General features: G+C 65.1%; 8 protein-coding genes across 8 annotated transcripts; 5 read left to right on the forward strand and 3 right to left on the reverse strand.

The window, feature by feature from the left end:
• Positions 1–356: 356 nt before the first annotated feature.
• JCM10292_002944 (uncharacterized protein) lies at positions 357–2,637 on the forward strand (the record flags this gene model as incomplete). Its single annotated transcript, XM_076650376.1, has 12 exons — positions 357–361; positions 454–626; positions 719–979; positions 1,053–1,216; positions 1,306–1,461; positions 1,533–1,554; positions 1,621–1,715; positions 1,783–1,890; positions 1,975–2,025; positions 2,130–2,210; positions 2,279–2,363; positions 2,435–2,637. 12 exons carry the CDS (start codon positions 357–359, stop codon positions 2,635–2,637), a joined length of 1,404 nt encoding a protein of 467 aa, XP_076504019.1.
• A 638-nt stretch (positions 2,638–3,275) lies between these two features.
• Positions 3,276–6,048, forward strand: JCM10292_002945 (uncharacterized protein; the record flags this gene model as incomplete). The annotated part of the gene is made up of 7 exons (XM_076650377.1): positions 3,276–3,482; positions 3,578–3,712; positions 3,782–3,861; positions 3,928–4,131; positions 4,194–4,322; positions 4,384–4,966; positions 5,029–6,048. The coding sequence occupies 7 exons, from the start codon at positions 3,276–3,278 to the stop codon at positions 6,046–6,048; spliced, it is 2,358 nt and encodes a 785-aa protein (XP_076504020.1).
• A 285-nt stretch (positions 6,049–6,333) lies between these two features.
• MED7 (mediator complex subunit MED7) lies at positions 6,334–7,465 on the reverse strand (the record flags this gene model as incomplete). Its single annotated transcript, XM_076650378.1, has 4 exons — positions 6,334–6,502; positions 6,611–6,684; positions 6,746–6,963; positions 7,051–7,465. The coding sequence occupies 4 exons, from the start codon at positions 7,463–7,465 to the stop codon at positions 6,334–6,336; spliced, it is 876 nt and encodes a 291-aa protein (XP_076504021.1).
• Positions 7,466–8,476: 1,011 nt separating this feature from the next.
• Positions 8,477–10,608, forward strand: JCM10292_002947 (uncharacterized protein; the record flags this gene model as incomplete). The annotated part of the gene is made up of 2 exons (XM_076650379.1): positions 8,477–8,756; positions 8,816–10,608. The coding sequence occupies 2 exons, from the start codon at positions 8,477–8,479 to the stop codon at positions 10,606–10,608; spliced, it is 2,073 nt and encodes a 690-aa protein (XP_076504022.1).
• A 1,331-nt stretch (positions 10,609–11,939) lies between these two features.
• On the forward strand, positions 11,940–14,045 carry JCM10292_002948 (uncharacterized protein; the record flags this gene model as incomplete). The annotated part of the gene is made up of 9 exons (XM_076650380.1): positions 11,940–12,155; positions 12,212–12,314; positions 12,388–12,986; positions 13,142–13,236; positions 13,304–13,342; positions 13,410–13,521; positions 13,587–13,763; positions 13,879–13,944; positions 14,001–14,045. The coding sequence occupies 9 exons, from the start codon at positions 11,940–11,942 to the stop codon at positions 14,043–14,045; spliced, it is 1,452 nt and encodes a 483-aa protein (XP_076504023.1).
• A 792-nt stretch (positions 14,046–14,837) lies between these two features.
• JCM10292_002949 (uncharacterized protein) lies at positions 14,838–19,323 on the reverse strand (the record flags this gene model as incomplete). Its single annotated transcript, XM_076650381.1, has 15 exons — positions 14,838–15,662; positions 15,730–15,797; positions 15,864–16,066; positions 16,145–16,346; positions 16,411–16,565; positions 16,631–16,696; positions 16,753–16,815; positions 16,875–16,928; positions 16,994–17,108; positions 17,200–17,671; positions 17,734–17,983; positions 18,046–18,174; positions 18,239–18,511; positions 18,600–19,117; positions 19,177–19,323. 15 exons carry the CDS (start codon positions 19,321–19,323, stop codon positions 14,838–14,840), a joined length of 3,540 nt encoding a protein of 1,179 aa, XP_076504024.1.
• A 414-nt stretch (positions 19,324–19,737) lies between these two features.
• On the reverse strand, positions 19,738–20,547 carry JCM10292_002950 (uncharacterized protein; the record flags this gene model as incomplete). The annotated part of the gene is made up of 1 exon (XM_076650382.1): positions 19,738–20,547. The coding sequence occupies one exon, from the start codon at positions 20,545–20,547 to the stop codon at positions 19,738–19,740; it is 810 nt and encodes a 269-aa protein (XP_076504025.1).
• An 895-nt stretch (positions 20,548–21,442) lies between these two features.
• On the forward strand, positions 21,443–22,066 carry JCM10292_002951 (uncharacterized protein; the record flags this gene model as incomplete). The annotated part of the gene is made up of 3 exons (XM_076650383.1): positions 21,443–21,752; positions 21,816–21,974; positions 22,053–22,066. The coding sequence occupies 3 exons, from the start codon at positions 21,443–21,445 to the stop codon at positions 22,064–22,066; spliced, it is 483 nt and encodes a 160-aa protein (XP_076504026.1).
• Positions 22,067–22,205: the final 139 nt, after the last annotated feature.

Below are 22,205 nucleotides of genomic sequence, written 5' to 3' on the forward strand. Positions count from 1 at the left end.
ACATGACGTAGGAACTACATGAGGCGTCGAAGGATACCACTTGCCGTTGTGAAGTTGTGCATTGCCCGAGTTTCGCATCCTCGCCGGTTTGCCAGGGAGAGTGGCGGCAGCTGTTCGCACTTCGCTGCTGCCCTCGTGGGAGACCTCAAGACAGCAGTGTTGCCTTGTACAAGAAAGAGTGTAGACAGGAGCCCCCTGTCGCGAGGGAGGCGGTGCAGGTTCCCATCTCGTCAACGTGGATCCCGCTCGGTGCCGCCTTTCTCCCTCCGCTCGACCACTAGACGGTTAGCGGGCCAGACCAGAGCACTCGCTCGCACTCGCACACTCTACTCCGACTCGAACCAAGGCTGCACACGATGGGGTGAGGCAGCGTCCACTCCCCGCTCGACTTGCTCGGCTCCCGCCTCCCCGCCCGCACTCACCCGCTGAGCTGGCCCCTGTCTGCGTACACAGTCTCGCAAGCAAGCTCGCCGCCGCCGCCGCTGCCGGAGGATCAGCCACTCCCGGCTACGGCGCACCCGCTCCCTCGCCCTACGGCGCGCCCCCGCCTCAGCAGCACGGCGCCCACGCGCAGAATGCCTTCCCCGGCCAGCCCCCGAGCTCGACGGGCTACGGACAGCAGGGCGGTGCGTCGACCAGAATCCCCTGAGCTGTCGTTGGGCGAGCAGCGTTCTCGCGCGGAAGCAGCGACTGATCCCCCGTCCTTCGCTTCTCGCAGCGTACGGCCAGCCTCCTCAGCAGCAGGGCCAGTACGGTCAGCCTCCTCAGCAGCAGCAGGGCCAGTACGGCGCGCCCGCTCCTCCCGTCGGGTCGCGCCCCGGCCAGCAGCAGCAGCAGCAGCCGGGCCAGCTCCCGTATCCGGGCGCGCCGCAGCAGCAGGGCCAGGGCCAGTACGGCCAGCCGCCACAGCAGCAGGGTCAGTATGGCCAGCAGCCGCCGCAGGGCCAGTACGGTCAGCCCCAGCAGGGTCAGTACGGCGGTGCGTTTCGACCTTCTCATCCCTCCGACCCCATGACTGACTGACCCTTGCACGCACGCTCATGGCAACACAGGCTACGGTCAGCCGCCCCAGCAGCAGCAGCAGAACCAGTACGGGGCCCCGTCGGCGGCGCCTCCCGGCCAGTTTGGCGCTCCGGGCGGCGGCGCGCCTGCCAGCGGACCGGGTGGCAACGTCCAGGCAATTCTCCAGACGCTGCAGCAGTGCGTGCAGGACCAGGTGCGTCCATCACTCTCCCCAGTAGCTTAGATTCCGGTGCATGGCGCGCTGATGGGCTCGGCGACTGGCACCTTGTGAGCACCGCGCAGAAAATCCAAGCGTTCTACCCGCCCGGGTCGCTCGAGCCGCTCGCGCAGCGCATCGCCCAGTCGGGCGCGCTCAACACGGTCGCGGGCCAGTGGCGCCTCCCGATGGAGATTGCCATGGACCTGTGCAAGCTCGCGCTGTTTGACACGGTGCTCTACGTGCGTCTTTCCCGCATTGGCCCGGTTCTCGCCGAGTTCCGCATCACTGACCTCGATTCCTCGCTCTGTAGATCGATGACTCGGGCTCGATGGGTGCGTTCAGGGCCCGCTGGCCGTTCCATCAGCTGGAAGCGCTCAGCTTACCCCTCTCACCCGCAGCTTTCGAGGAGAACGGCTCGCGCATCGATGACGCCAAGCTCATCATCGGCCGCATCGCCTTTGCCGCCTCGCTCTTCGACCACGACGGCATCCAGGTGCGACATTGTTCGAATCCGCGCTCTCCACCCAGCCGAGATCTGACCGTTGCTTGGAATCACACAGGTCTTCTTCATGAACTCGCCGACGGTCGGCAACAACATTACGAGCGAGCAGCAGGCGCAGCAGCTCGTGTCTAACATCCGCTTCTCGGGCCTCACGCCGCTCGGCACGGTGCGTTGCTGCTTTGATGGCGATACGCGGTACTCTGCTCTCTCGCTGGGAGAATGCTGACGAGAAAGGGTACTGGTCACGCAGGCTCTGGACCAGAAGATCGTCCAGCCGCTCCTCCTCGGCCCTGCTCGCTCGGTGCGTCCTACTGCTGGCTGTCCTCTGCATCCACGTGTTCGTGTCTGCGCGAGTGCGCAAGCCGAAGAAAACGCGCATTGACATCTTCACCGCTCTCACCGCAGGGCCAGCTCCGCAAGCCGCTCCTCATCGTCGGCGTCACGGACGGCGCTCCCGGCGGCGAGGCTCGCGACACGATCGTTCGCGTGAGTTACCCGAGCGGTCACGATCAAAGCACAGCCACTCACGATCCACCCTACGCGCGCGTCCGCAGGTCATCAAGAACGCCAAGAATGCACTCTCGCAGACGCGCTACGGGCCCGACTCGCTTTCCATCCAGCTCGCGCAGATTGGCAACGGTGCGTGTTCCCTCGTCCCCAGCCGTTGCGCACCTCCACTCAATACTGATACCGCGCCGGCCGCCCGGCAGACAACGGCGCGCGGCAGTTCCTCGAGGAGATCGACTCGCACCCCGAGATTGGCGGGCTCGTCGACTGCACGTCGTCGTACGAGGTCGAGGAGGACAACTTTATGAAGACGACGGGGCAGACGCTCACGCCCGAGCTCTGGCTGTGCAAGCTCGCGCTCGGCGCGATCGACTCGTCGTACGACTTTAAGGATGAGCGCCACTAGTGTCGGCGCCGCCATGAGGCGCTTGCGAGGTGGAAGGAGCGCCTCACTGTCGGGACAGTCGGAATCTGCGACCTCTACCCTCAAGCTCGAATTCCGTGCCTTGCCGTGTCTAGTGTACGACTGTGAAGTCAAGATCAGTACTTTTCCGGCGGGCTGCCGTAAGGGGAGCGAGCGAATGGCCACGCGGAAGCGTTCGACTGCGTCGACGAGCTCTCTTCGGACGGCGCGGGCCTGGCGATCAGTCTTGATTTGCCGTCCAGCCCGCACTGGGCTACGCGAGCACGACTTGGCTGCACACAAGACTGGGCTTGCTGCTTCCTCCCGGTCTCCGCTGTCTCCTCGACCTGCGCCGGCTCGTCTCGCGCTGCCCACACGCGCCCTTCGCGCCGTGCGAATTGCCGAGCACGCGCAGAGGAGCCAGCGTGTACCTTGCACTCGCTCAAGGCCCTGCCGGCACGCTCTGTCGCTGCGAGCGCTCATCGCCGCTTTGTTCCCCCCACCTCGATCATCCCGCACCTTGTCCCGCCGTTGCACCGCCGCAGGGCACTCAGCAGCTTCGTGAGAGCCACGAGCACGGTTGAAGCTGCGAGCCACGACCCTCGCACCGCCCGGAGCAGCACCCCTTCACGCCGCCCAGGATGCCAACGACGGGGGGGTTCGGACACACGCACACGGTCCTGCGCGGGATAGCCGCGTACGCCTTCATGTCGTTCTGGCACAAGGTCCAGGTGCTCGTCTCGGACGAGGCGGCCGAGCTCGCCGGCACCGACGACCCCGACGTGCTCGTCCCGGACGAGGGGACCCCGATGATTGTCGTTGCAAATCACTGGAACAGCGCGGCAGACGTGCGTCGTCTCGGTCCACGCTGTGCCACTCAGCCTGGTCCGCTCATCTGAGGCGAGCCCCCTGATTGACCGTCTCGTCTCCCCACCTCACGCAGGTCGCCGTCCTGTCGTGCTACTTCCCGCACTACCGCAAGCTCCACTACTGGGCGAAATCGACCCTCTTTGCGCCAGGCCTCCCGCGCACCATCCTCCTCGACGCAGGCAACATCCCCGTAGACCGCAAGACCAAGGTAAGCGGGCAGCGGTCGAACAGCCGCCTTCGACATCGAGGCGAGACTGACCTCTCGTCGCGACCACAGGACAATCAGAAGCTCTTTGCGGCAACGTTCGATGCGCTCAAGGCGGGAGAAGCGATCGCAGTCTTTCCCGAAGGCGGATCGTGCGTTATGCTCCGTCGCCCGCGCACTCCATCGACCTTCCGCTAATGTGGACCATCGTCCCGCAGCGAGACGGTGCACACCCTCCCCGCGCTCAAGGATGGCGCCTCGTGGGCTGCGCTCGAGTACGCCAAGAACATCCGCGACCCGCAGGCCGGGCACGCGCTGTCGGACGGCCGGACCCTCGAGCGCGCGCCGGTCGACGTGACGCTGTGTATTGCCGGTATAGGGTACAGCGACAAGACCAAGTATCGCGCGTGTGCGACGATGGAGTGAGTCTCTTTGCGGAGAGCGCATCGGTCGGACCGTGCGATTGACCGAGGTGCACGAGCAGATTCGGCCCAAACATCTCGGTCGAGCCTTACGTCGACGAGTTTCTCGTCAGCCCCAAGTCGGCCGTCAAGAAGCTGACGCAGAAGGTCCACGACGAGTTGACCAAGGTGACGGTCAATGCGCCCGACTGGTTCGTTCCGTCTCTCTCGACACTGCTTGCGGCCGGTGTGCTCAACAGCTTGACTTCGCAGGGAGACGCGACATGCAGCGATGATGGCGCGAAAGGTGCTCTGGCCCGACGACCGCAAGCTCCCGCTCAAGCACTTGCGCAAGATGGACCAGGCGCTCGTCGACCTCTTTGCCGCACCCGCGCCCTCACGCTCTCTCCGCCGCCTCTGCCGCCTCCTGAACAACTACCGCGACGCACTGAATGCGACCGGCCTTTCGCACCTCTCGCTGTCGTCCCTCCCGCTCCCTGCCACGCTCGACCCGGACGTCCCTCATCCTCTTCCAACTCGATTCCGCGTCCTCGCCTCCGTCCTCCTCTCAACCCTCTCCTGCCTCATCCGCCTCCCCTTCTTCCTCCTCCCGCTCATCGTGCACCTCCCCGTGTACCTCTTCGCGCGCTACGCCTCGTCCGGCGCGCTCGAGGAGGACCAGGCGCAGAACAAGGTCGCGATCGGGCTCGTGCTCGCCCTCGCGACGTACGCCGCCTTCTTCGCCGTCGTGTGCGCGCTCTTGTGGACGAGCATCCCGTGGGGCGGCGCGCTCATCGTCGGGGTAGTTGGTCTCATTGCGTTCGTCGCATATCACAACCGCTTGGTCGATGACAACGTGCGTTGTACCCATTGTTTGCTCCACATACTAGCGGCTCTCTGATGTTGTCGCACATACAGTTCCGTCAATTCCAGCGCCTCTCGGCGCTGTGGACCGTCCTCTTCGCGCTGTGGACGCCCGTCGCGCGCGAAGAGGCGTCGCACTTCCTGCACTCGGTGCACCCGAGCCTGTCGCCGCTCCCTCCGCGCGCGGATGGCGCGGGAGCGTGGAACGCGGATCTGCCGTACGGCGAGGGCGGGACGACGGAGGAGGAGGAAGATGCGGCGCTGCTTGGTGGACGCTCAGCCGAGGACAACGACGACGACGACGAAGAGGTGACAGATGGCGCGACCGACCAAGGGACGAACGGGCTTCTGCACCCGGAATCCAGCGGAACCGGCCGGCGCACGAAGCGCCGCACGCCCCTCCCGAGTCCAGCGCTCTTCTCCGAGCAGGACCGGCTCCTCGGCGGGCCGATGCGCCCGCGCCCCTCGTCGTCTTCGTCCCCTTCGCCGTCCCGGCGAGCAGGGACAAGCACGCCGGACGAGACGACGATTGAGATGCCGCCGCTCCCGTCCGCCGCGGCGCAGAGTGCCGCTCCCGCCGGCGAGGTGCACCCCGGTCCGCCCTCGGCAGCGGCACAGCAGCAGCCCGCTCGGCGCCGCACGTCTCGCGGCGGGCTGCGCTCGCGCGCCCGCGCCGTGCGCGAGCTGCTGCGCCTCCGCGCCGAGACGGTCGCGAGCCTGCGCGACTTGCTCTTTGCCGACGACGCGGTCGACGACGACGAGGAGAACGACGCGGCGATCGAGGCGTTCATTGCCGACTCGGAGGCGTATGGAGCTGGACGAGCGGGAGTCGGTGGGCGGCGCAGCGGCAGCAGCGAGACGCTGCGCCCGTCGACCTCGTCTGCGGGCGCGCAGGCGGGGCAGAGCATCTCGCTCCGCCCGACGTCGACGATCGCGTCGAGCGTGCGCGGTTCGACGACGACGACGCTCGGCGAGCGCGAGGTCGAGTCGCGCAGGCTTGCGCGCGAGGTCGGCGCGAGGATGCGCGAGTGGGGCTGGAGGGGGAGCGGGCTCGGGAGCGTCAAGCTGCGCTGAGCGCACGCTGCTTCCCCCACTGCATATTGGTCTTTGTGTTAATTCTATCCGCGCCGCTTTCTTGTGAACGTTCGGTACCGTCAGCGCCTCGTCCGCGGGGCGTGGAACTCTCTTTCGGTATTCTCTACCGCTGTAGACGGATGTATGGGCTTCGCAAAATGACAACTCTCTGTGTCGTCCACTGGACAGGTTGCTCAGGATCCGGACGCATGCAGTGCAGAGTAAAGAGACAACAAACAAAAGACGACGATACGGCGGGCCTGTACATCGGAGACGGAAGGCCGTCTACCGCACCATGGCATCGACCTTCATGCGCAGCTTCTCGAGGGCGTCGAGTGACTCATCGGCGGCGGAGAGGGTCGCGGTGGCGGAAGAGGCGGGTGCGGCGGGCGATGCGGCGGCGAGCACGTCGGAGTGGAGGGACGAGAGAGTGGTCGTGATTTCGGAGCACCGTCTGACCAGGGGAAACGAGTAAGCCTTGGCCATTCAATCGCTCAAACCGCCGACGCTGGCGTCATGCAGACCAAGCGCCGGCAATCGCGGGAGAGAAAGCAAGACGCACTGTCGGATCGCAACCGTCTTGGCTTTTCTCAGCTCGATCTGTGCCCTCATCATCGCTTTGAGCGTTTCTCGTGCCTGCACAATAAGCAAGTCAAGTTAGTCAGTCTCGCAGCGCAACGAGATGATGGGGACATACCTGCACCGGTCGCAGCTCATTGATGAGGTAGTGCATGTTGATCGCAATGAGCCGCATGTGCTCTGTCAGGCGCTCTGAGTCTGGCGGCGGCTGTCGGCCGTCGGGAAGAGGCGGTTGTGGGTGGGCGAGCGAGGGAGGTGGAGCGAGGAGAGCGTCGAGGAGCTGAGTGTACGAGACGATGAGGGTGCGGAGGAGTGACTGCAGGGACGCCTTGCGATCTACGCGCAGCAACGGTCCCACAATGCGACAGGGCGAGTGGAATGAGCTCGACGAGCCGGCAAGACAAGGGGACAGAGAGCGCGCACCTGCGTTCGGATCGAACATCTCGGGCACGCCCATTTCCTGGAGGGTCGGGATCTTTTCGTCGATGGGCCAGGTCTCGCCAAAGACGCTGTAGCTGCCTTCTTCGAAGATCCAGTCTACGTTGGGCGGGTCGAGGTCGGCGCGGAGGAACGGGCGGGGCTCTCCGGGCACATCGTCGATGAGGGCGTCGGGCGGGAGGGCGAGCTTGCGGTCAGTGTAGCGGTGGAAGAAGGCCGGCGGAGCGGGGAACACGCTCGTGTCGAGGTCGTCGAGCGGAGGATTGCCCTCGAGAGGAGCATCGGCGGAAGGAGGAGCAGGACCAGGCGCAGGGCCACCGGGAGAGCTCTGTGCGCCGTCGAGAGGCTCTCCGCCTTCGTCTGCACCCGCGTGCGAACCCTCGGACGACGGCGACGACATGGACGAACTCGAACGAGCAAGACGCGATCGAACGTTGGCTCATCTCGACACGCTCAGTCTGCCTCTGCTGGACTGTACAGGGTGCGCATGGCTCGGCGATACCTTGTGCTACTATGCAGCGCTCGCCTCGCGCTTCCCGCTGCTGTGGCCGTCGAACACTCGCTGTGTTTCCTGCTTCTGGCTTGCGACATCGCGATGAAGCCTTTCTCGTCCTCTGCTGAGTTCGAGTAGGGACGCATGAGTATCAGCACACTTCAAGCTGTGCGGCAAAGGGCAAGACAATGCACAGCCGACGCCGGGAACAGGCGCGGACGTCCCCCGGATCTTCCGCTTCTCCGTAGCGAAGCGCCGCTTCTCCTCTTCCCGCGTGCTTGCACAGTTGCGTGTGTCGAGGTGGGCCCCACAGCGCTGGACACCGAGGCGGTGCTTGCACTGGCCGACGCCCGACTCGGGTCGCTACCGAGGCTCACCTTCGTCCGCCCTCGTCCGCTTGCTCTTTCGCGCCGCCTGGACGTCGTCTCGGACGCATCCGCTAGCGACTCGCAAACCTCTTGAGCGCAAGTGTGCGTGTTCTGCGCGCATTCGTGCAGTATCGGTCGCTTTAGACCCGTCCTACCGTCTGCCCTCTTCGGCTTCGCCCCACTCAACCTCGCCCGACTCGCCAAGCTGGATTCTCCGACCGAATCCGTCTTTGACCACCGGGTTGCGTCACCCGCCCCGACGTACCGCACGGTAGCCTCGCCCGCGCCTCATCAGCGCCGCGCCTCGCGGCGGAGTCCGCTTCCCCCACTGCCCTCCCCGCACAAGCCCGCCGCACTCCTCGCAGACCTAGCCATGACTGTCGCGTACGCTTCGAAGCGAGACAGTACGCGGGCGGCGTCGCCGCCCCAATCGCTCGACCTGACTTCGACGTTCGTCCAAGGCGGGGGAGCGGGGCGAACGGTCGAGGTGCGGGTCACGACCGACGCGCTCGACGCGCACCTCCTGTCATGTGAAACACCGCGTGCTGTTATGGCGGTGCACAACGACGACGCAGAAGAGGACGACTTGCCTGCGGGTTCGTCGCATCGTGCAGAAGAGGACTCGTTCGAGCGCGACACTGGCGGCGCGAGGGTCGAACGGTCCTTTGCGACGGTCGAGCAGTGGCGCACTCAGCAGCTCAGGCGGGAGCCCAGCATCGCGGGGAGCGTCATGAGCGGTGGTACGTCGCTTTCGGGCGGAACGAGGCGGTTTGCCGCCTCAGAGCCGGATCTCGACCTCGACCTCGAGAACATGACCGATGCCGAAATCGGTATGCTCGTCCTTTCCGCTGACCTAGGTCAATGTTTCTGACACTTCACCGCCACTCAGCCCAGCACCACTTCCGCCTGGCGCAGCAGCACCTCGAGGCTGCACAGCGCCTCGCACTCGCAGCTTCTGCTCCTCCACCTCATCCTCGCCCTTCAGCACCGCAAGAGCAGGGTTCGCCTTTTATCAGTCGTCGCGACTATCCCGACGTAGCCTCGTCGCATGGCTATGAGTCGGCCGTCGATCCGGACGAGGGCAAATTCTCGCCCATCTCGCCCGCTTCATCGGCTACGTCGTCCTTTGCTACGACGATCAACGACTTCGGACAGATGAGCCTGGCAAACGCGCTGCACCCCGGGCTGCATGCGGGCAGGACGAGGTCGGCGCAAGGGACGACGAGCGTGTCTCCCACGCCGACCGAAGCGCTTTCGTCCCGCTCGGTGCGCTCGATGCGGTCCATCGAGCGGGAGGCTGCTCTCGCCGGGCTGTCGCAATCTTCACCGCCTCATCGGCCGGCTCGTCCACCGCGCCGAGCGACAGAAGGCGCCGTCCCAGCAACGGGTCCGCTCGAAACGCCCGGCACGCTTGCGCCGTCGCTGTACGGCGGGGGCCTGCCACCCGGTCTCGTCGACCGACTCGGGTCAAGGAGCACTCGGCAGGCTGCTACGGACTCTCCTGCCTCGTCGTCCTCGACTTCGGCGCGCGGCGGCTACAGCGCGGTGCACTCCCACGCCGGCGCGCAACCCCTTCCCTCGGCGCCAGCACCGAGCGATGGCGACGGCATGAGCGTCTATCGAGACGACGACGACGACTCGCTTGCAGGCGACTTCTTCGACGCCGAGTCGGTTTTCTCGCACGTTACCAACTCGCCCCTTCCGTCGTATGGCGACGCAGCAGCGCTTCCGCCTGTTCCCGCAATCCCGGCCCAGTACCTCGGCGCATCGGTGCCGACGCAAGGGGTCGGCGCGCAGCGACTGCCGCAGCCCTCTGCGTGTGCCCACCCAACATCGCAAGACGACTTTCACGGCTTCCGTCCGCGCCAGCCCGCGCGAGCGAGCGGAAACCCGCACGCAACTGCGCAGCCTAGCGCTCCGTCACCGCTGGCGTCTGCGCCTACACCGTCGCATCCTGTGCACGCCGTTCAGCCGCAGCAGCCTCACGCTGTCCCGCCATTTACGAGTATGCAGCCTCATTCCTACATTATTGGCGCGAATGGACAACCTATCCCGGTCTACGCCTCCTTCCCCATCCCGACTGCGCCGACTCGTGCTCCGCTGCCGATTCATTCGCAGCCGCTCCAGTTCAATCACTCGCTTCCGTACCTTCAGACGACACCTTCCTGTCCCATGACACAGCATGATCCCCCTCACACCGCACACCTATCGCACTCTTCCGCATCAGTTGCACAGCTCACGATCCCATCGCCCTCGTCCGCCTATGCCGCCGCGCCCATCCGCCCTGCAATCCCGCCTCCTCCTCCCGTGTCCCTCTCGCAGCACCCGTCGACGCTGTCCCTCTCCTCGAGCACGCTCCGAGCGCCCTCATACGCCAGCTCCGAAGCAGGCGACCGTCCGCACGCAGGCGGTGCGCCGTCGATCCGCTCGACAAAGTCGCGCATGGCGTCGCTCCGCGCGGCCGTGCAGAGACCGCACGTGCGCTTCATGAGCCCGAGCCCCGAGGCCAAGTCGCGCGCGGCGTGCGACCCGGGCAAGGGGGGAAAGGCGGCGAAGAAGAAGGGCGCAGGAGGAGGAGGGAGCGCGCTCAAGAGTGGGTGGGACGACGACGAGAACGAGAGCGAGGAGGAGCGCGAGCGGAGGAAGAAGGCCATGAGCGCAAGCCTGGCCATGTTGCTTTGAGCCGGTGTAGGGTGCCCCTCTTACGGTAGCCGGAGGTGGGCTGATTCCTCCTACTCGTCTGCCGGTTGATTCCCGCCTTTTCGTAGACTTCCGTCCCGCGCTACTTTATTTCTTCATTCTTGTCCATCGTCACTCGACCGGGGTCACAGCAATAGATGAACGTCTCCTTTTGCTCTCCTTCCAGCATTGTTTGAGCACAAGGAGCGAGAGCGTGGGCGAGCAAGCGCGAATACCTATCGCACGAGCTCTTGACGCTACACGAATGCGATTTAGGCCAGGCCACGTGAGTCAAGGACGAGCAGCAGTCACAAGAGCAATTGCAAGCGCAAGCCAGGCGGTGAATAGGCGGAGAAAGGCCCGGGAAGAAAAGCTGCAGGCTGCAAACCTCAGCTGATGCGGCGATACATTCACGTGCGCCCCGCTCTCGGACAGCGGGCCACAAGCTTTTTCTAGCGCGATGGAATCAGCCGAGGCGGGACTGCGACGGCGGCAAGCCGCAAAACGAGGAGGGGTGCGGAGGCGAGCATAAGTTTTCGCTGCTGCCGTTCCGGCGTCCCGAGGTGCGCGGCAAATGGCTGGACACCCTCGCAACGAGCTGTCGAGCACGGCCGCACAGCAAGCAGACTGGCGAGTGCGCAGCATTCGAGGCCGAGGATGATGACCGTGTCGTGGCGCGAGCTCGAGGAGAACGCTGCGCCGCCACTTCGGCGCAATCTTCCAATGATGGTGTTTGGTGCACCACAGCTGCACCGGCCGAATCGCGGCAGGCGCGTCCCGTCAAAGCTGGAGAAGGAGCCGTGGGTTCGGCCACCGACATCACATGGGGCCCTTTCTCACTCGCCTCTCTCCGCATTCGACGTTTTCTCGCTGCTATTTCGGCGCTTACTCTGCTTGGCGGGGTTGCTGATCTGCAGGTCCTCGCTGCTGCTCCTGCACGCACTGAGGCTTCTTTGCTCGCATGGGTGCTCGCATTGCTCTAAAGAAACCGCTGCAGCAAAATGCTTCTCCTCGCGCCCATCTCCGCCGCGAAGCGGGCGAGATCGACCGGCAGTATCAGTCACGTGGGGCCCGACCGAGGGGTGGACGGTCCCCGCCGTTCCGGTGCCCTGGCACATCGGAAATCTCGTTTCGCTAGCTTCGGGGACCCCCGCCCACGCATCGCTTCGCCTTTCTCACCTGCTCCGGTTCTGTCCTCTCTCTGCACCTGCTTGTCCGTGCTTCAGCTCCTCGACGCGAAGGAAACCGCAATTCGAGCGAGACGCTGCTAGCTTCTGGAGCAGCCCACGGTTTCGCCCACACCCCCCCTTCAGCCACCTTACCTCGGCGTCGCCATGTTCCGCTCCCGCGAGCCCAAGGGCCAGGAGATCAACGACGAGAAGACCGTCTCGCAGGCTGTCGCGAGCGTGCAGGATGAGGAGACCATCGGTCAGCAGGACCGCCTCCAGCCTGCTGTCGCGGACGCCTTTGCCTTGCGCGAAGGCGACGAGAACCAGGTCGACTTCAAGACGCTCGGTTGGATCAAGGCTGGGTTGATCATTACCTGCGAGGTGCGTTGCGCTGTTTCTCAAGTTCTCGACTGTCTCGCTGACGGTTCTCGCGACAGGCCATCGCCCTCGGCACCCTTTCCTTCCCCTCGACGTTCAAGCGTTTGGGTCTCGCTGCGGGCCTGATTACCAACTGCGCTTTCATCGCTATCGCATACCTTGGTGCGTTTGAATTTGCGACCGTTGCGGCTTGCGGCCGATGACAGCTCTGGACTGACGAGTTTCGCTTCTCCAGGTGCCTGGATCATGGTCGACTTCAAGCTGAAATACCCGCACGTCCTGAACGCTGCCGACGCAGGACGCGAGATGTTTGGCCGCGCCGGCTACATCATCTGCGGTATCGGCATTGTCGCCAAGTCCGTCGGTCTCGCCGCCTCGCACGTTCTCGCTGGCAAGCTCGCCATCGCTACCTTCGACGACAACGCCAACTGTGCGGTCGGCTGGGCTGCCCTCATTTCCGGCGTTTCGGCGATCCTTTCGTACAACCGCAAGTGGTCCGGCCTTCTCTGGCTCTCAGTCGCCTCCCTCACCTGCATCATCATCGCCTGCATCGTCACCATGGCCGGCGCTGGCACGCAGCCTGCCGACTTCCTCGTCCCCCCCGGTGGCGAACCTGTGCACTGGGTCGCATTCAACACGTCCGTCTCGCTGGCCGACTGCATCGGTGCCATCACGAACTGCGTGTTTGCGTATGGGCAGGCTATGGCTGTCTTGACGTTCCTCCCCGAAATGAAGAAGCCCAAGGACTTCAGGAAATCGATTGCTTTGATGCAAGTCCTTCAGCTCATCGTCTACTCCGTGGTCGGCGGTGTCCTCTACACCTACGGCGGTCAGGTGAGCCATCTTCCACCCTCGTTCGCCATTGTCCGAGCATCTGTTCTACAGCGACGACAATCGTCGAGCGTCGTTGAATGCGCCCTGCGATTTGGACGAGCACGAAACTGACCTTCTCATCCGCCTCTCTCTTCGCGTCTTCCTCGCTACTGCAGTACACGCCCTCACCCGCCCTCACTATGACAAAGCGAACCCTTGCCATCATTTCTTACGCTTTCGCCCTCGTCACCATCATTGTGTCGGGCATTGTGTGCGCTCTTGACTCTTCGTCCCCGCTTCGCCTCTTCCTTGTTGCTGACATGCCTGCTCCTTTTCAGCGCTGTCAACGTCGGCGCCAAGTTCTTCTACACCGAGCTGTGCGCCTCCGAGATTGTCCCTTATCTGCCCGGGAGAGAAGGTCTGACCGTGTTTTCTGTTGCACAGCTTCCGCAACTCGCCGATGCTCACCAGCAACAGCTGGAAGGCGCAGGGCGCGTGGCTTGCCATCATCGGCACCATCTACACCGCCGCTTTCATCATCGCCGAACTTATCCCCGTGCGCTCAGCCTCGAGTCTGCCTTGGCTGCGATCTTCCCCTGACCGTCTTCCTCCTTCCCGCAGTTCTTCAACCAGCTCCTCACCATCGTCTCGTCGTGGACTAGCTCGTGGTTCGTGTGCGGATTTGCCGGCATGCTCTGGCTCCACCTCTACAACCCGCGTCTTCCGGAGAACGCCGGCAACGGCGGCTGGTTCTCTACGCCTGGCCGCATTGTCATGTTCTGCATCGCTATTGGACTGGTGCGTTCAACACGTTCTGCAGAGAACTAAATGATCTTTACTGATCCCCTCGGTCTGCTTACCCTCCTCCTTCGTCGCCTTTCTCTCTCTCTCCGTGTTTCTCTTCTGTCTGCAGGTGGCAATCTCGGTTGCATTGACCCCACTTGGCACTTACGCGGCCGTGAAAGGGATAATTGACGGTGTAAGCATTGCCCGACTCGAAAATGCGGCGTCGAAGCTGACTGCCTCGCCCTGCAGTACTCTTCGGGCAAGTTCGACCGCCCGTTCTCCTGCTCGGCATAGGAGGTGGCTCTCGACGACTAGATTGTTGAAATCCGGCATTGTATGTTTTGGACGGCAACGGAATGAAGCCTCTTCATCAGCGTTCGCCTCGGTGTGAGACTCGTCCCTTCGCCTCTGCTGGCTCATCCGCTCGGAGAGTCATGAGCTGTCGATCGTGCTCTTCCCATGCGAGGTACGAGCTCGTGCAGAGAGGCCAGGGTTGGGCCTCGGATACGGTGCACTGGGTCGCATTCAACACGTCCGTCTCGCTGTCCGACTGCATCGGTGCCATCACGAACTGCGTGTTTGCGTATGGGCAGGCTATGGCTGTCCTGACCTGATGCCAGAAATGAAGAAGCCCACAGACTTCAGGAAGTCGATTGCTTTGATGCAGTTCCTTCAGCTCCTCGTCTACTCCGTGGTCGGCGGCGTCCTCCACACCTACGGCGGTCAGGCGAGCGAGCTTCCGCTCCCTTCGTCTAGAACATGCGCTTTACAGTGACTGGCCCTCGTCAAGCCGTGTTGACTTCGCTCCAGACTGCGATTCAGATTCGAGCAACTGCGAACTGACCTTCTCATCCGCCTCGTCCTCTTCGCGCCCACCTCTTTCTTTGCGGTACACACCTTCCGAGGCCCTCCCCATGACGAAGCGAGGACCTCCCCGTTCATCTCTTGAGCGTTCGCCCTGATCGCCAATATCGCGTCGGGCATTGTGCTCCTGACTCTCTTTGTCTCGGCTTTACCTCTGCCTTCTGGCTGACACGCCTGCCATTCCTCTGTCAATGCATACGGCTACATGAGTGCATGCTGCATCTACTTGATCTCCTTACGCCGCGCCTCGCTCAGCGCTTCGCGGAGCTGCGCGATGTATCCTCCGAGCAATCCCCTCGTCGCCTCGCTCTGCGGCGTGGGCACGGCGAGCCTGACCTTGAGCTCGCCGACCGCAACAGGCACCGGCGAGTCAGCCGGGCTCCTGGGAGTGCTGATCCCGCTGCTCCCGTGCCGCTTCATTTTGCTCTTCCTCCCGTCGTCGCTTGCCCCGTGGCCCTTGGCGACCGCCTCCTTCGCACTCTCACGGTGCGCGACGACGACGCCGTCCCGGCCCGCAGCGCCGTGCGTTTCGCGCTCGGCCCACCAACACGCCCACTCTAGGTCGCCGCCTGGCCCGGTACGCTTCGCCTGCTCGTGCTGCTGCTTCGCAGCGGCCTCGCATGCACGTACGAGTGGCGGTGGGAGCGTTTCGAGGTAGTCGTGCCAGAGGGTGCGCTTCGAGAGCTGCGAGACCCACGCAGGCGGGGAGGGTGATGACGCCAGCAAGAGGTCGACGCGCAGGTCGAGGTCGTGCTGCGTCTTCTTGAGCGCCGTCCAGCGTGCGAAAGCTCGGGCTTCGCGCAGGACTGACTCCTGCGACGGGGCAGACGAGGGCGCAGCGGCGGTAGGTGGTTGGCTCTCCTTGCTGGCTCCGGCGGGCGACTCAGGACCGCGGGAAGGTAGTGATGCGAGGAGCGCATCGACGTCGACCCCAGCGCGCTTGGCAGAAGGGCGAGAGGATGCGGAGGAGGGAACGCCGCTGCGGAGGAATCGGAGACCGCTGCGGGCCCAATTAAGAAGGGGATCGAGCAAGTCGCCCGCCGAGGCCTACAGTGCGAAAAGCAGGTCAGTCCGTCGCATTCGCATGCATTGAGAAGAGCCATGGGAAACGTGCCAGCTCGTGAACAAAGTAGTAGAGACTTTGGTCATGTCGACCTGCCAAAGCGATGAAGTCGGACGGTTCTGCGCAAACAGGGACCACGATGTCAGCCGCTCTGCCAGCATCTCGATGATTGGAACCGAGCGCACCGGTCTTGCCGCCTTCGCACGTCTTGACCAAGTCGTCCAGGAAAGCCTGGAGGTCGCCGACGCGGTCCGAGAGCTTGCTCGCGTTGGCGACGGCGTGCACCGTCGAGTAAAAGACTGCGATGGACGCGTGCAGAAGGCGCGGCGTGTTGGCCTCCAAGGCGATAGCGAGGACCTGCTCGCGATCGCGGAAACGGTAGTAGGCACTGCAAGTTGAGAAGGCACAGCCAACAGAGTAAGCAACGGGTTTGAAGTAGGGCTGGAGTCCATAATCAGCAGCTCACGCTAGCAGCTCCTTCAGCTCGGCAAACTTCTCGGCGCCCTTGGACCGCGCTGCACCGTTCGTCGCCCTCTTTTCGGCCTTGAGCAGGCTCTCGTGCTCGAGCGCGCGCTCAAACTCGCTGTGCCACCCTGCAACGAGATCGTACTCGGCCGGAGTGCCGCGCTCGCGCAGGATGGTCAGGACGATGTCTTCGTCGCGGTCGACTGTTGCCAAGACACAGCGTCAGCGTCGCGCACAAGCTGTGAACGGCGAAGAGACGCAGCGCACGCGCAGCCTGCTTCGTCTTCTGCCTTCCAACGTAGCCCTCCTGCACGTGCGCACGCAGCGCGTCGCAGATCGACTCGTTGCCGAGCTTTTTGCGGAACTCTTCAATGAGCTTGCGCTGGTGCTTGTTGGCCGAGTTGCAGACGTGAGACCAGATACTGCAGGATGGGCTGTCAGTCTGACGTTCTCCAATCGCGAAGTACAGAAAGCGGAAAGCGCTCACCGCTGGAAGAGCGAAAGCTGCCCTGCTGGCTGCCCAAGAACCAGCTGGACGATAGCCCGAATGGCTCTGATGGGGACGCTCATCAGTAGTGCTCGTCAAGATGACATTGCTCAGAGACGCACAGTGTCGGGTTCACGAGGTTCAGGCCGAGCCTGATAGCGCCATACGGGATCAGCTCGTGGAAGCTGCGATGCGAGACCCGGTCAACACTTTGCAAACTCGCGCACAGACGAAGCGAGCGCACCTGCGGAGGATGTTGAGCATCTCCGGGCCCGTCGCGGCGCCGACAAATATGTAGCTGCGAGACACGACGCCCGTCAAAGCCCTGCTCGCGCGCCCGGGCAAGCGAGAAGCGGAACGCACTGGAGCGCATTGGCGACCCAGATGCGCGCCCACTCTTCTGCGTCGCGGTACTGCTCGGGAAGCTTGTCGAGCCGGCTGTGCTTCTTGACCTGCGCGATCGACTGGTCGAACTCGTCTGCATCGTTGGCGCAAGATAGAATCAGCCAGGCTCGCGGCAGAGCGTCGCGAGCATCGCAGAAAACGCAGCAAAGGCGGGGGAGACGCACCTCCGTGGATGAGCGCAGCGCGGTACCGCACCCACGTCGTCCGGAGCCGCTTGACCCTCTTGCCGACCTTGACCCACTCGCTCGCCTTCTCCTCCTCCCTGGCATCCGCCTCGCGGACGCGCTGCTCTGCGCGGCGCGCCTCTTCGAGCTCGGGACCTGGCCCGAGCGGGCCAGAAGAGAGGAGGAACGACTCGAGCGCGCCGCGCGCGGAAGAGAGGAGGTCGGCGTCGCGGGACGAGCGGCCGAGCGCGGCCGGAGGGGCCGAGAGCGCGATGACGACCCAGCGGACGTATGTCTGCAGTGCTGGGAGAGTGGGCGAAGCGGTCGAGGGGAAATGGGGAAGCTGCAGCTTGTTGCGCGGGTCGAGCGATGCGAGTTGCGAGGCGAACGAGCGGAGGGAAGAGAGCGAGTAGGTCGAGGTAAAGAGCGGCTGGTCGGGCGCGACGAGCACCCGTGACAGGACGCGGTAGGTCTGCAAGCCATGACGAGAGCAGGTGAGCAGGCGCAATTGGACGCACTCAACACGAAACGTACCGGCTCTCTCTCGGTCCCGCTTTCCGCCTCGAGCACCGCGACCCAAGCGTTGTACATCGGTGCTTCCCCCGCCCCGCGCTCGCCGAGCAGCACCCGGGCCATCCCGTCCATGTCGCCGGCCACGAGCAGGTCGAGCTGGCGCATCATGGTGGTGCTCGGGCGCGCGGGGACCGACGGGCCGGGCACGGCGGGGAGAGCGACCGAGACGTAGGTGCCGAGGACGCGGACAATCCCGAAGGAGAGCATGCGGCTGCGGAAACGAGCTAAGTCAGTTACGCTTGACGACGTGCAGGCAGAGAGGGACGGACGAACCGCTTGGTCACCTCGCCGCGCTCGACTGTACTTGACAAGTCGCGCTCGGCGAACGAGTCGATGAATTGCTGCCAGTCGTGCCAGTAGTTGTCCTGTGCGCTGCGCAGGCCGGGCATGTGTCGTAGGAACCTGGACTTTTCGCATCAGTAACGCATTCTGGCACTCAAACGGTCTGCGGAGAAAGCAGACGCACCTCCAATAGAGGTACTGGCATACGGGGCTCTCGCCGACCTTGCTCTTGTCCCAAACGTATCCCGCAAACTGGACATCCTTGTCCTTGTCCTTTCCCTCGCCGCCGCCTCCGCCAGTGAGCAAGCCGAGCAGGCGTGCACTGCCCGTGCGCTGCGGTTTCGGCGGGGGCGAAGGGCGCGAGTTGGGCCCGTTGGCGTGCGGGAGAAAGGGCGGGCCGTACGCGCTCAGCGTGCCAATGGACGACAGGGCGGAGAACTCGTGCTGCAGCTGGAGGCTGCGCACATGGAACAAGAAGGTACGCCAGGTCGTCAGTACGAAGAGGTTGGCGAGGTTGGCGAGGAGAAGCAGCCCTCAGAACGCACTTGACGAGCATGCGCGAGATGTAGTGCCGGTCCTGCGCCGTCACCTCGAGATCCACTTCGCGTCCCTCTCCCTCGTCCTCATCGACGACGACCTCCTCGAGCCTCCGTGCCAGCCTCGCCGGGCTCGCGAACGCGCGCTCGTCGGCGGCGGGCGAGACGACTGCGCGCGCGGGCGGGGCTTTCGCGCGCGGCTGCAGCTGCTGCGGCGAGGGCGGCATCGGGCGGTCGCGCGAGGTCGACGTGCGGGGCGAGGCGGGCGGGGAGGAGAGCGGCGAGCCGTGCGACTTGCGGCGGAGCTTGCGCGGCTGGGCGGGCGCGGCGGCGGGAGGAGCGGGAGCGGGAGTGCGGCGGGACGAGGACGGCGAGAGCGGCGGGGAGGGGAAGGTCGTGCTCGGCGAGACGGGGGCATCGTAGAAGCCGGAGCGCGGGCGGTCGCGGGCTCGGTCGAGAGACGACGACGAGCGATAGTCGATGAGAGGCGGGGCCGAAGAGACCGACTTGTCGAAGAGGAGCGAGCCCTGCGAGTGCGGCGGTCAGTCCCCGTCTCCTTTACAGTACAATCGCTGCCCGTCTGCACCAAGTATCGCTTGTCGGCGGGGCGAGATGAGGGCGAGTGGTCGTCGTTTTTGACGTCGCCGACGGGTGGGGGTTCGGCGGGCGCATCCTCGCCCTCGTGGGTCCGCCCGTTCTGCTGCGGGGACGGCATCTGTCGACTGGCGTACATCGAGCCAGCCTGCCAGCTCGAGCGAGGCGGCGAGAGGGCGAGAGAGCGAGCAAGGGGCGGCGCGGATCTCCCCCGCAGCCGACGGCGACGACAAAGACTTGGCCGACGTCGGTGTGCGCGCAAGCGTGCCAGCTGGCGGACAGAGCAGACCGATTTTGGAAACGAATCTCGACTGGCAACCTGCACTGCACGAGACGATGCTCGCCTGGACGAGAGCCGACAACTCGCGGAAGACTCGCACACAGCCACAACCTTCGCACTCGCTTGAGCTAGTGTGTAGAGCACAGAGCTCACTGGCACCGCAGAGACCAGGAAGCCCCCTGCAATCGAGCGAAAGACGGCGCTTTCCTCCTCACACGAGCAAGCCAACGTCGGTTGGTTGCGACCGAAATGTCAACGTCGTGTCTATGCCTGCTACTGCGGTGCCGCTGCCTCGCCGTCGCTCCCCTGCGGCTGCTGCTGCTGCTCGAGCCCGACCTTGAACCCCTCGAGTGTGCGCGCAACGTCGCTCGCGCGCGCCGCCAGGACGCCCGTGATCCTGCTCCCGGGCTGGCTCACGAGGCCGACGATCTGGGCGCGGAGGACGTCGAGCGGCGGGAGCTTGGACACGGCGGCGGTGCGCTCGGGGTCGGCCGCCTGCCGCTCGACGAGCGCCGACAGGACCGCGAGGCGCTCGTCGACGGGCGCGCCGGGCGCGGGCGGCGGGGCGTTGGGCTTGGGCGCGCGCGAAAAGGCGCGCACGAGCGCGAGGACGCGCGCGAGCGTCGGCGGGTGCAGCGACGACGCCGTCAGGACGGCGAGCGGGCCCTCGAGGTGCGACGGCTGGGCGAGGTGCGCGAGGTCGAGCCCGGAGAGACGCGACTCGGCGTCGCGCAGGAGCGCGGGCAGGAGACCCGGGCGGAGGACGGTGAGGCGCAGGCCGTCGTCTGCCGGTGTGGGTGCGGGTGCCGGTGCCGGTGCCGGTGCAGTCGAGGTCGAGGCGTGCGGTGCAGGAGACGGAGGAGGCGGGGGGACGGCGGCGAGCTGTGCGCGGATCTGGCGCCACTCGTGGGCGGAGAACTCGCCCGGGCGGAGGAAGAGGACGAGCGGGCTGGCCTGGAGGAGGTGGGCGTGGTGTGCGTACAGGAGCTGCTTGCGGGCGGGGAGCGGGCGGGTGCGCGCGACTTTGGGTGCTGGTGCGGCTGCCTCTGCGGCGCGGAGGGCGGGGGATGCCCGGAGGAGCATGGCTGGCAGTGGCTGTGACTGGGGTGGGAGTGGGTTGCAAGTGAGCGCCGTTGGCGACTAGACGCGCGCAGGCGGTAGCGCCAGCGCCAGCGCCAGCCTGCCCGCGCGCCGAGCGAGCGCTCGCCCTTTGCCGCCGTCGTTGACCGCCCTCTCCTCCTCTCCAGTCGGGTCCGTCGCGCTCTCCTGCCTCCCAGCAAGCACACGAACTCACCCGCGCACCTTGCCCGCCCGCAGCCCACCCCGTGAGTTGTCGCCCGCGCCTCCCCCGCCGAGCTTGCTCGAGCTCGCCTCGACCCAACCCCCCGCCTTCTGCCAGCGCTTGCGCCCTCCGTTCCGCCACTCTGTGCGCCCCAGCTCTGTGCACGAGCTCAACGACGCACGCGCGCACCCGCTCGAGCGAGCGCGAGGTCGAGACGCGGCCCATCGAGGCGCCTGCGAGCAAAGTCGGACCGCCCCGGCGCGGCGGCTTTGCGCGCTTGCAGGGGGGCGAGACGGTGCCAGACGTGCAGGAGGGGGCCATGCTGCCCGTTTGGCGCACTCGAGGCAGCCGGGCGGGACTTGGGACGGGCAGGCGGGCGCACGGGCGAGGAGCCGCACTCGAGCGACGAGGTCGGGTCGCCGCCTCTTCGCGCGCTCGTCTTGCTGCCGTGCCCTGCGGGTGGGCACAGTGCTTGCAAGGCGCAGGGGCAGATGTGCGGACCTTGCGAGGGCGACGGCTCGAGTTCGTCGTCCGGCTCGTCCTCCAGCTCCCTGCAACTCGCCGCTTCTCTCCGCCCTGCCGTCTCGAGTGGCGCCATCGGATTGCTCGACAGCACTCGGATCAGTCGAGGCCACTCAGAACTCGCATGCTGACCGTTGCGCCTGCGCGCCCCCACAGCCCGCCTAACCTCCCGCCATGCCTCACTCGTTCGGTCTCCGCGCGCGCACGCGCGACATGTTCAAGCGCGACTTCAAGACCAAGGGTCAGATCCCCCTCTCGACCTACCTCAAGGAGTACCGCGTCGGCGACATTGTCGACATCAAGGCCAACGCGGCGCAGCAGAAGGGCATGCCCCACAAGTACTACCACGGCCGCACGGGCATCGTCTACAACGTGACCAAGTCGGCTGTCGGCGTCATCGTCTACAAGGTCGTCGGCAACCGCTACCTCGAGAAGCGCGTCAACCTCCGCATCGAGCACGTCAAGCACTCCAAGTGCCGTGACGGTGCGCCCCGTTTCGCCGCCTTTGTCGTGTCTTCCCTCATGCTGACTCCGCCATCCCTCGCAGACTTCCTCAACCGCGTCAAGTCGAACGCGGCGGCGAAGAAGGAGGCCAAGGCCAAGGGCGAGCACGTTGTCCTCAAGCGTCTCCCCGTCGCGCCGCGCGAGAGCCGCACCGTCTCGACCCAGAACAACACGCCGCAAACCCTTGCCCCCATCCCTTACGGTGCGTCTCCTTCGTGACTCCCTTTTCTGGCAGGACAAGAGCTGACGAGCTGCTTGTTGTGCGCGTGCTCTCTCGCAGACACCACCATCTAAGCGCCTCTCACCCTTGCGTTTGGAGCCGTGGCGAACGGAGGGGCTACGGGAGTTGCAGTGGCTTCTGTGCCGGAGGAAGTGGGGTGCGAAGGAGGAGCAAGTGCGACGCGGGACGACGAGTACGGGGCGAGCCGAGGCG

This window comes from Rhodotorula paludigena (genome assembly GCF_050403205.1).
Source record: "Rhodotorula paludigena JCM10292 DNA, Rt_paludigena_JCM10292v1_ctg35, whole genome shotgun sequence".
Classification (NCBI taxonomy): Eukaryota; Fungi; Basidiomycota; class Microbotryomycetes; order Sporidiobolales; family Sporidiobolaceae; genus Rhodotorula; species Rhodotorula paludigena.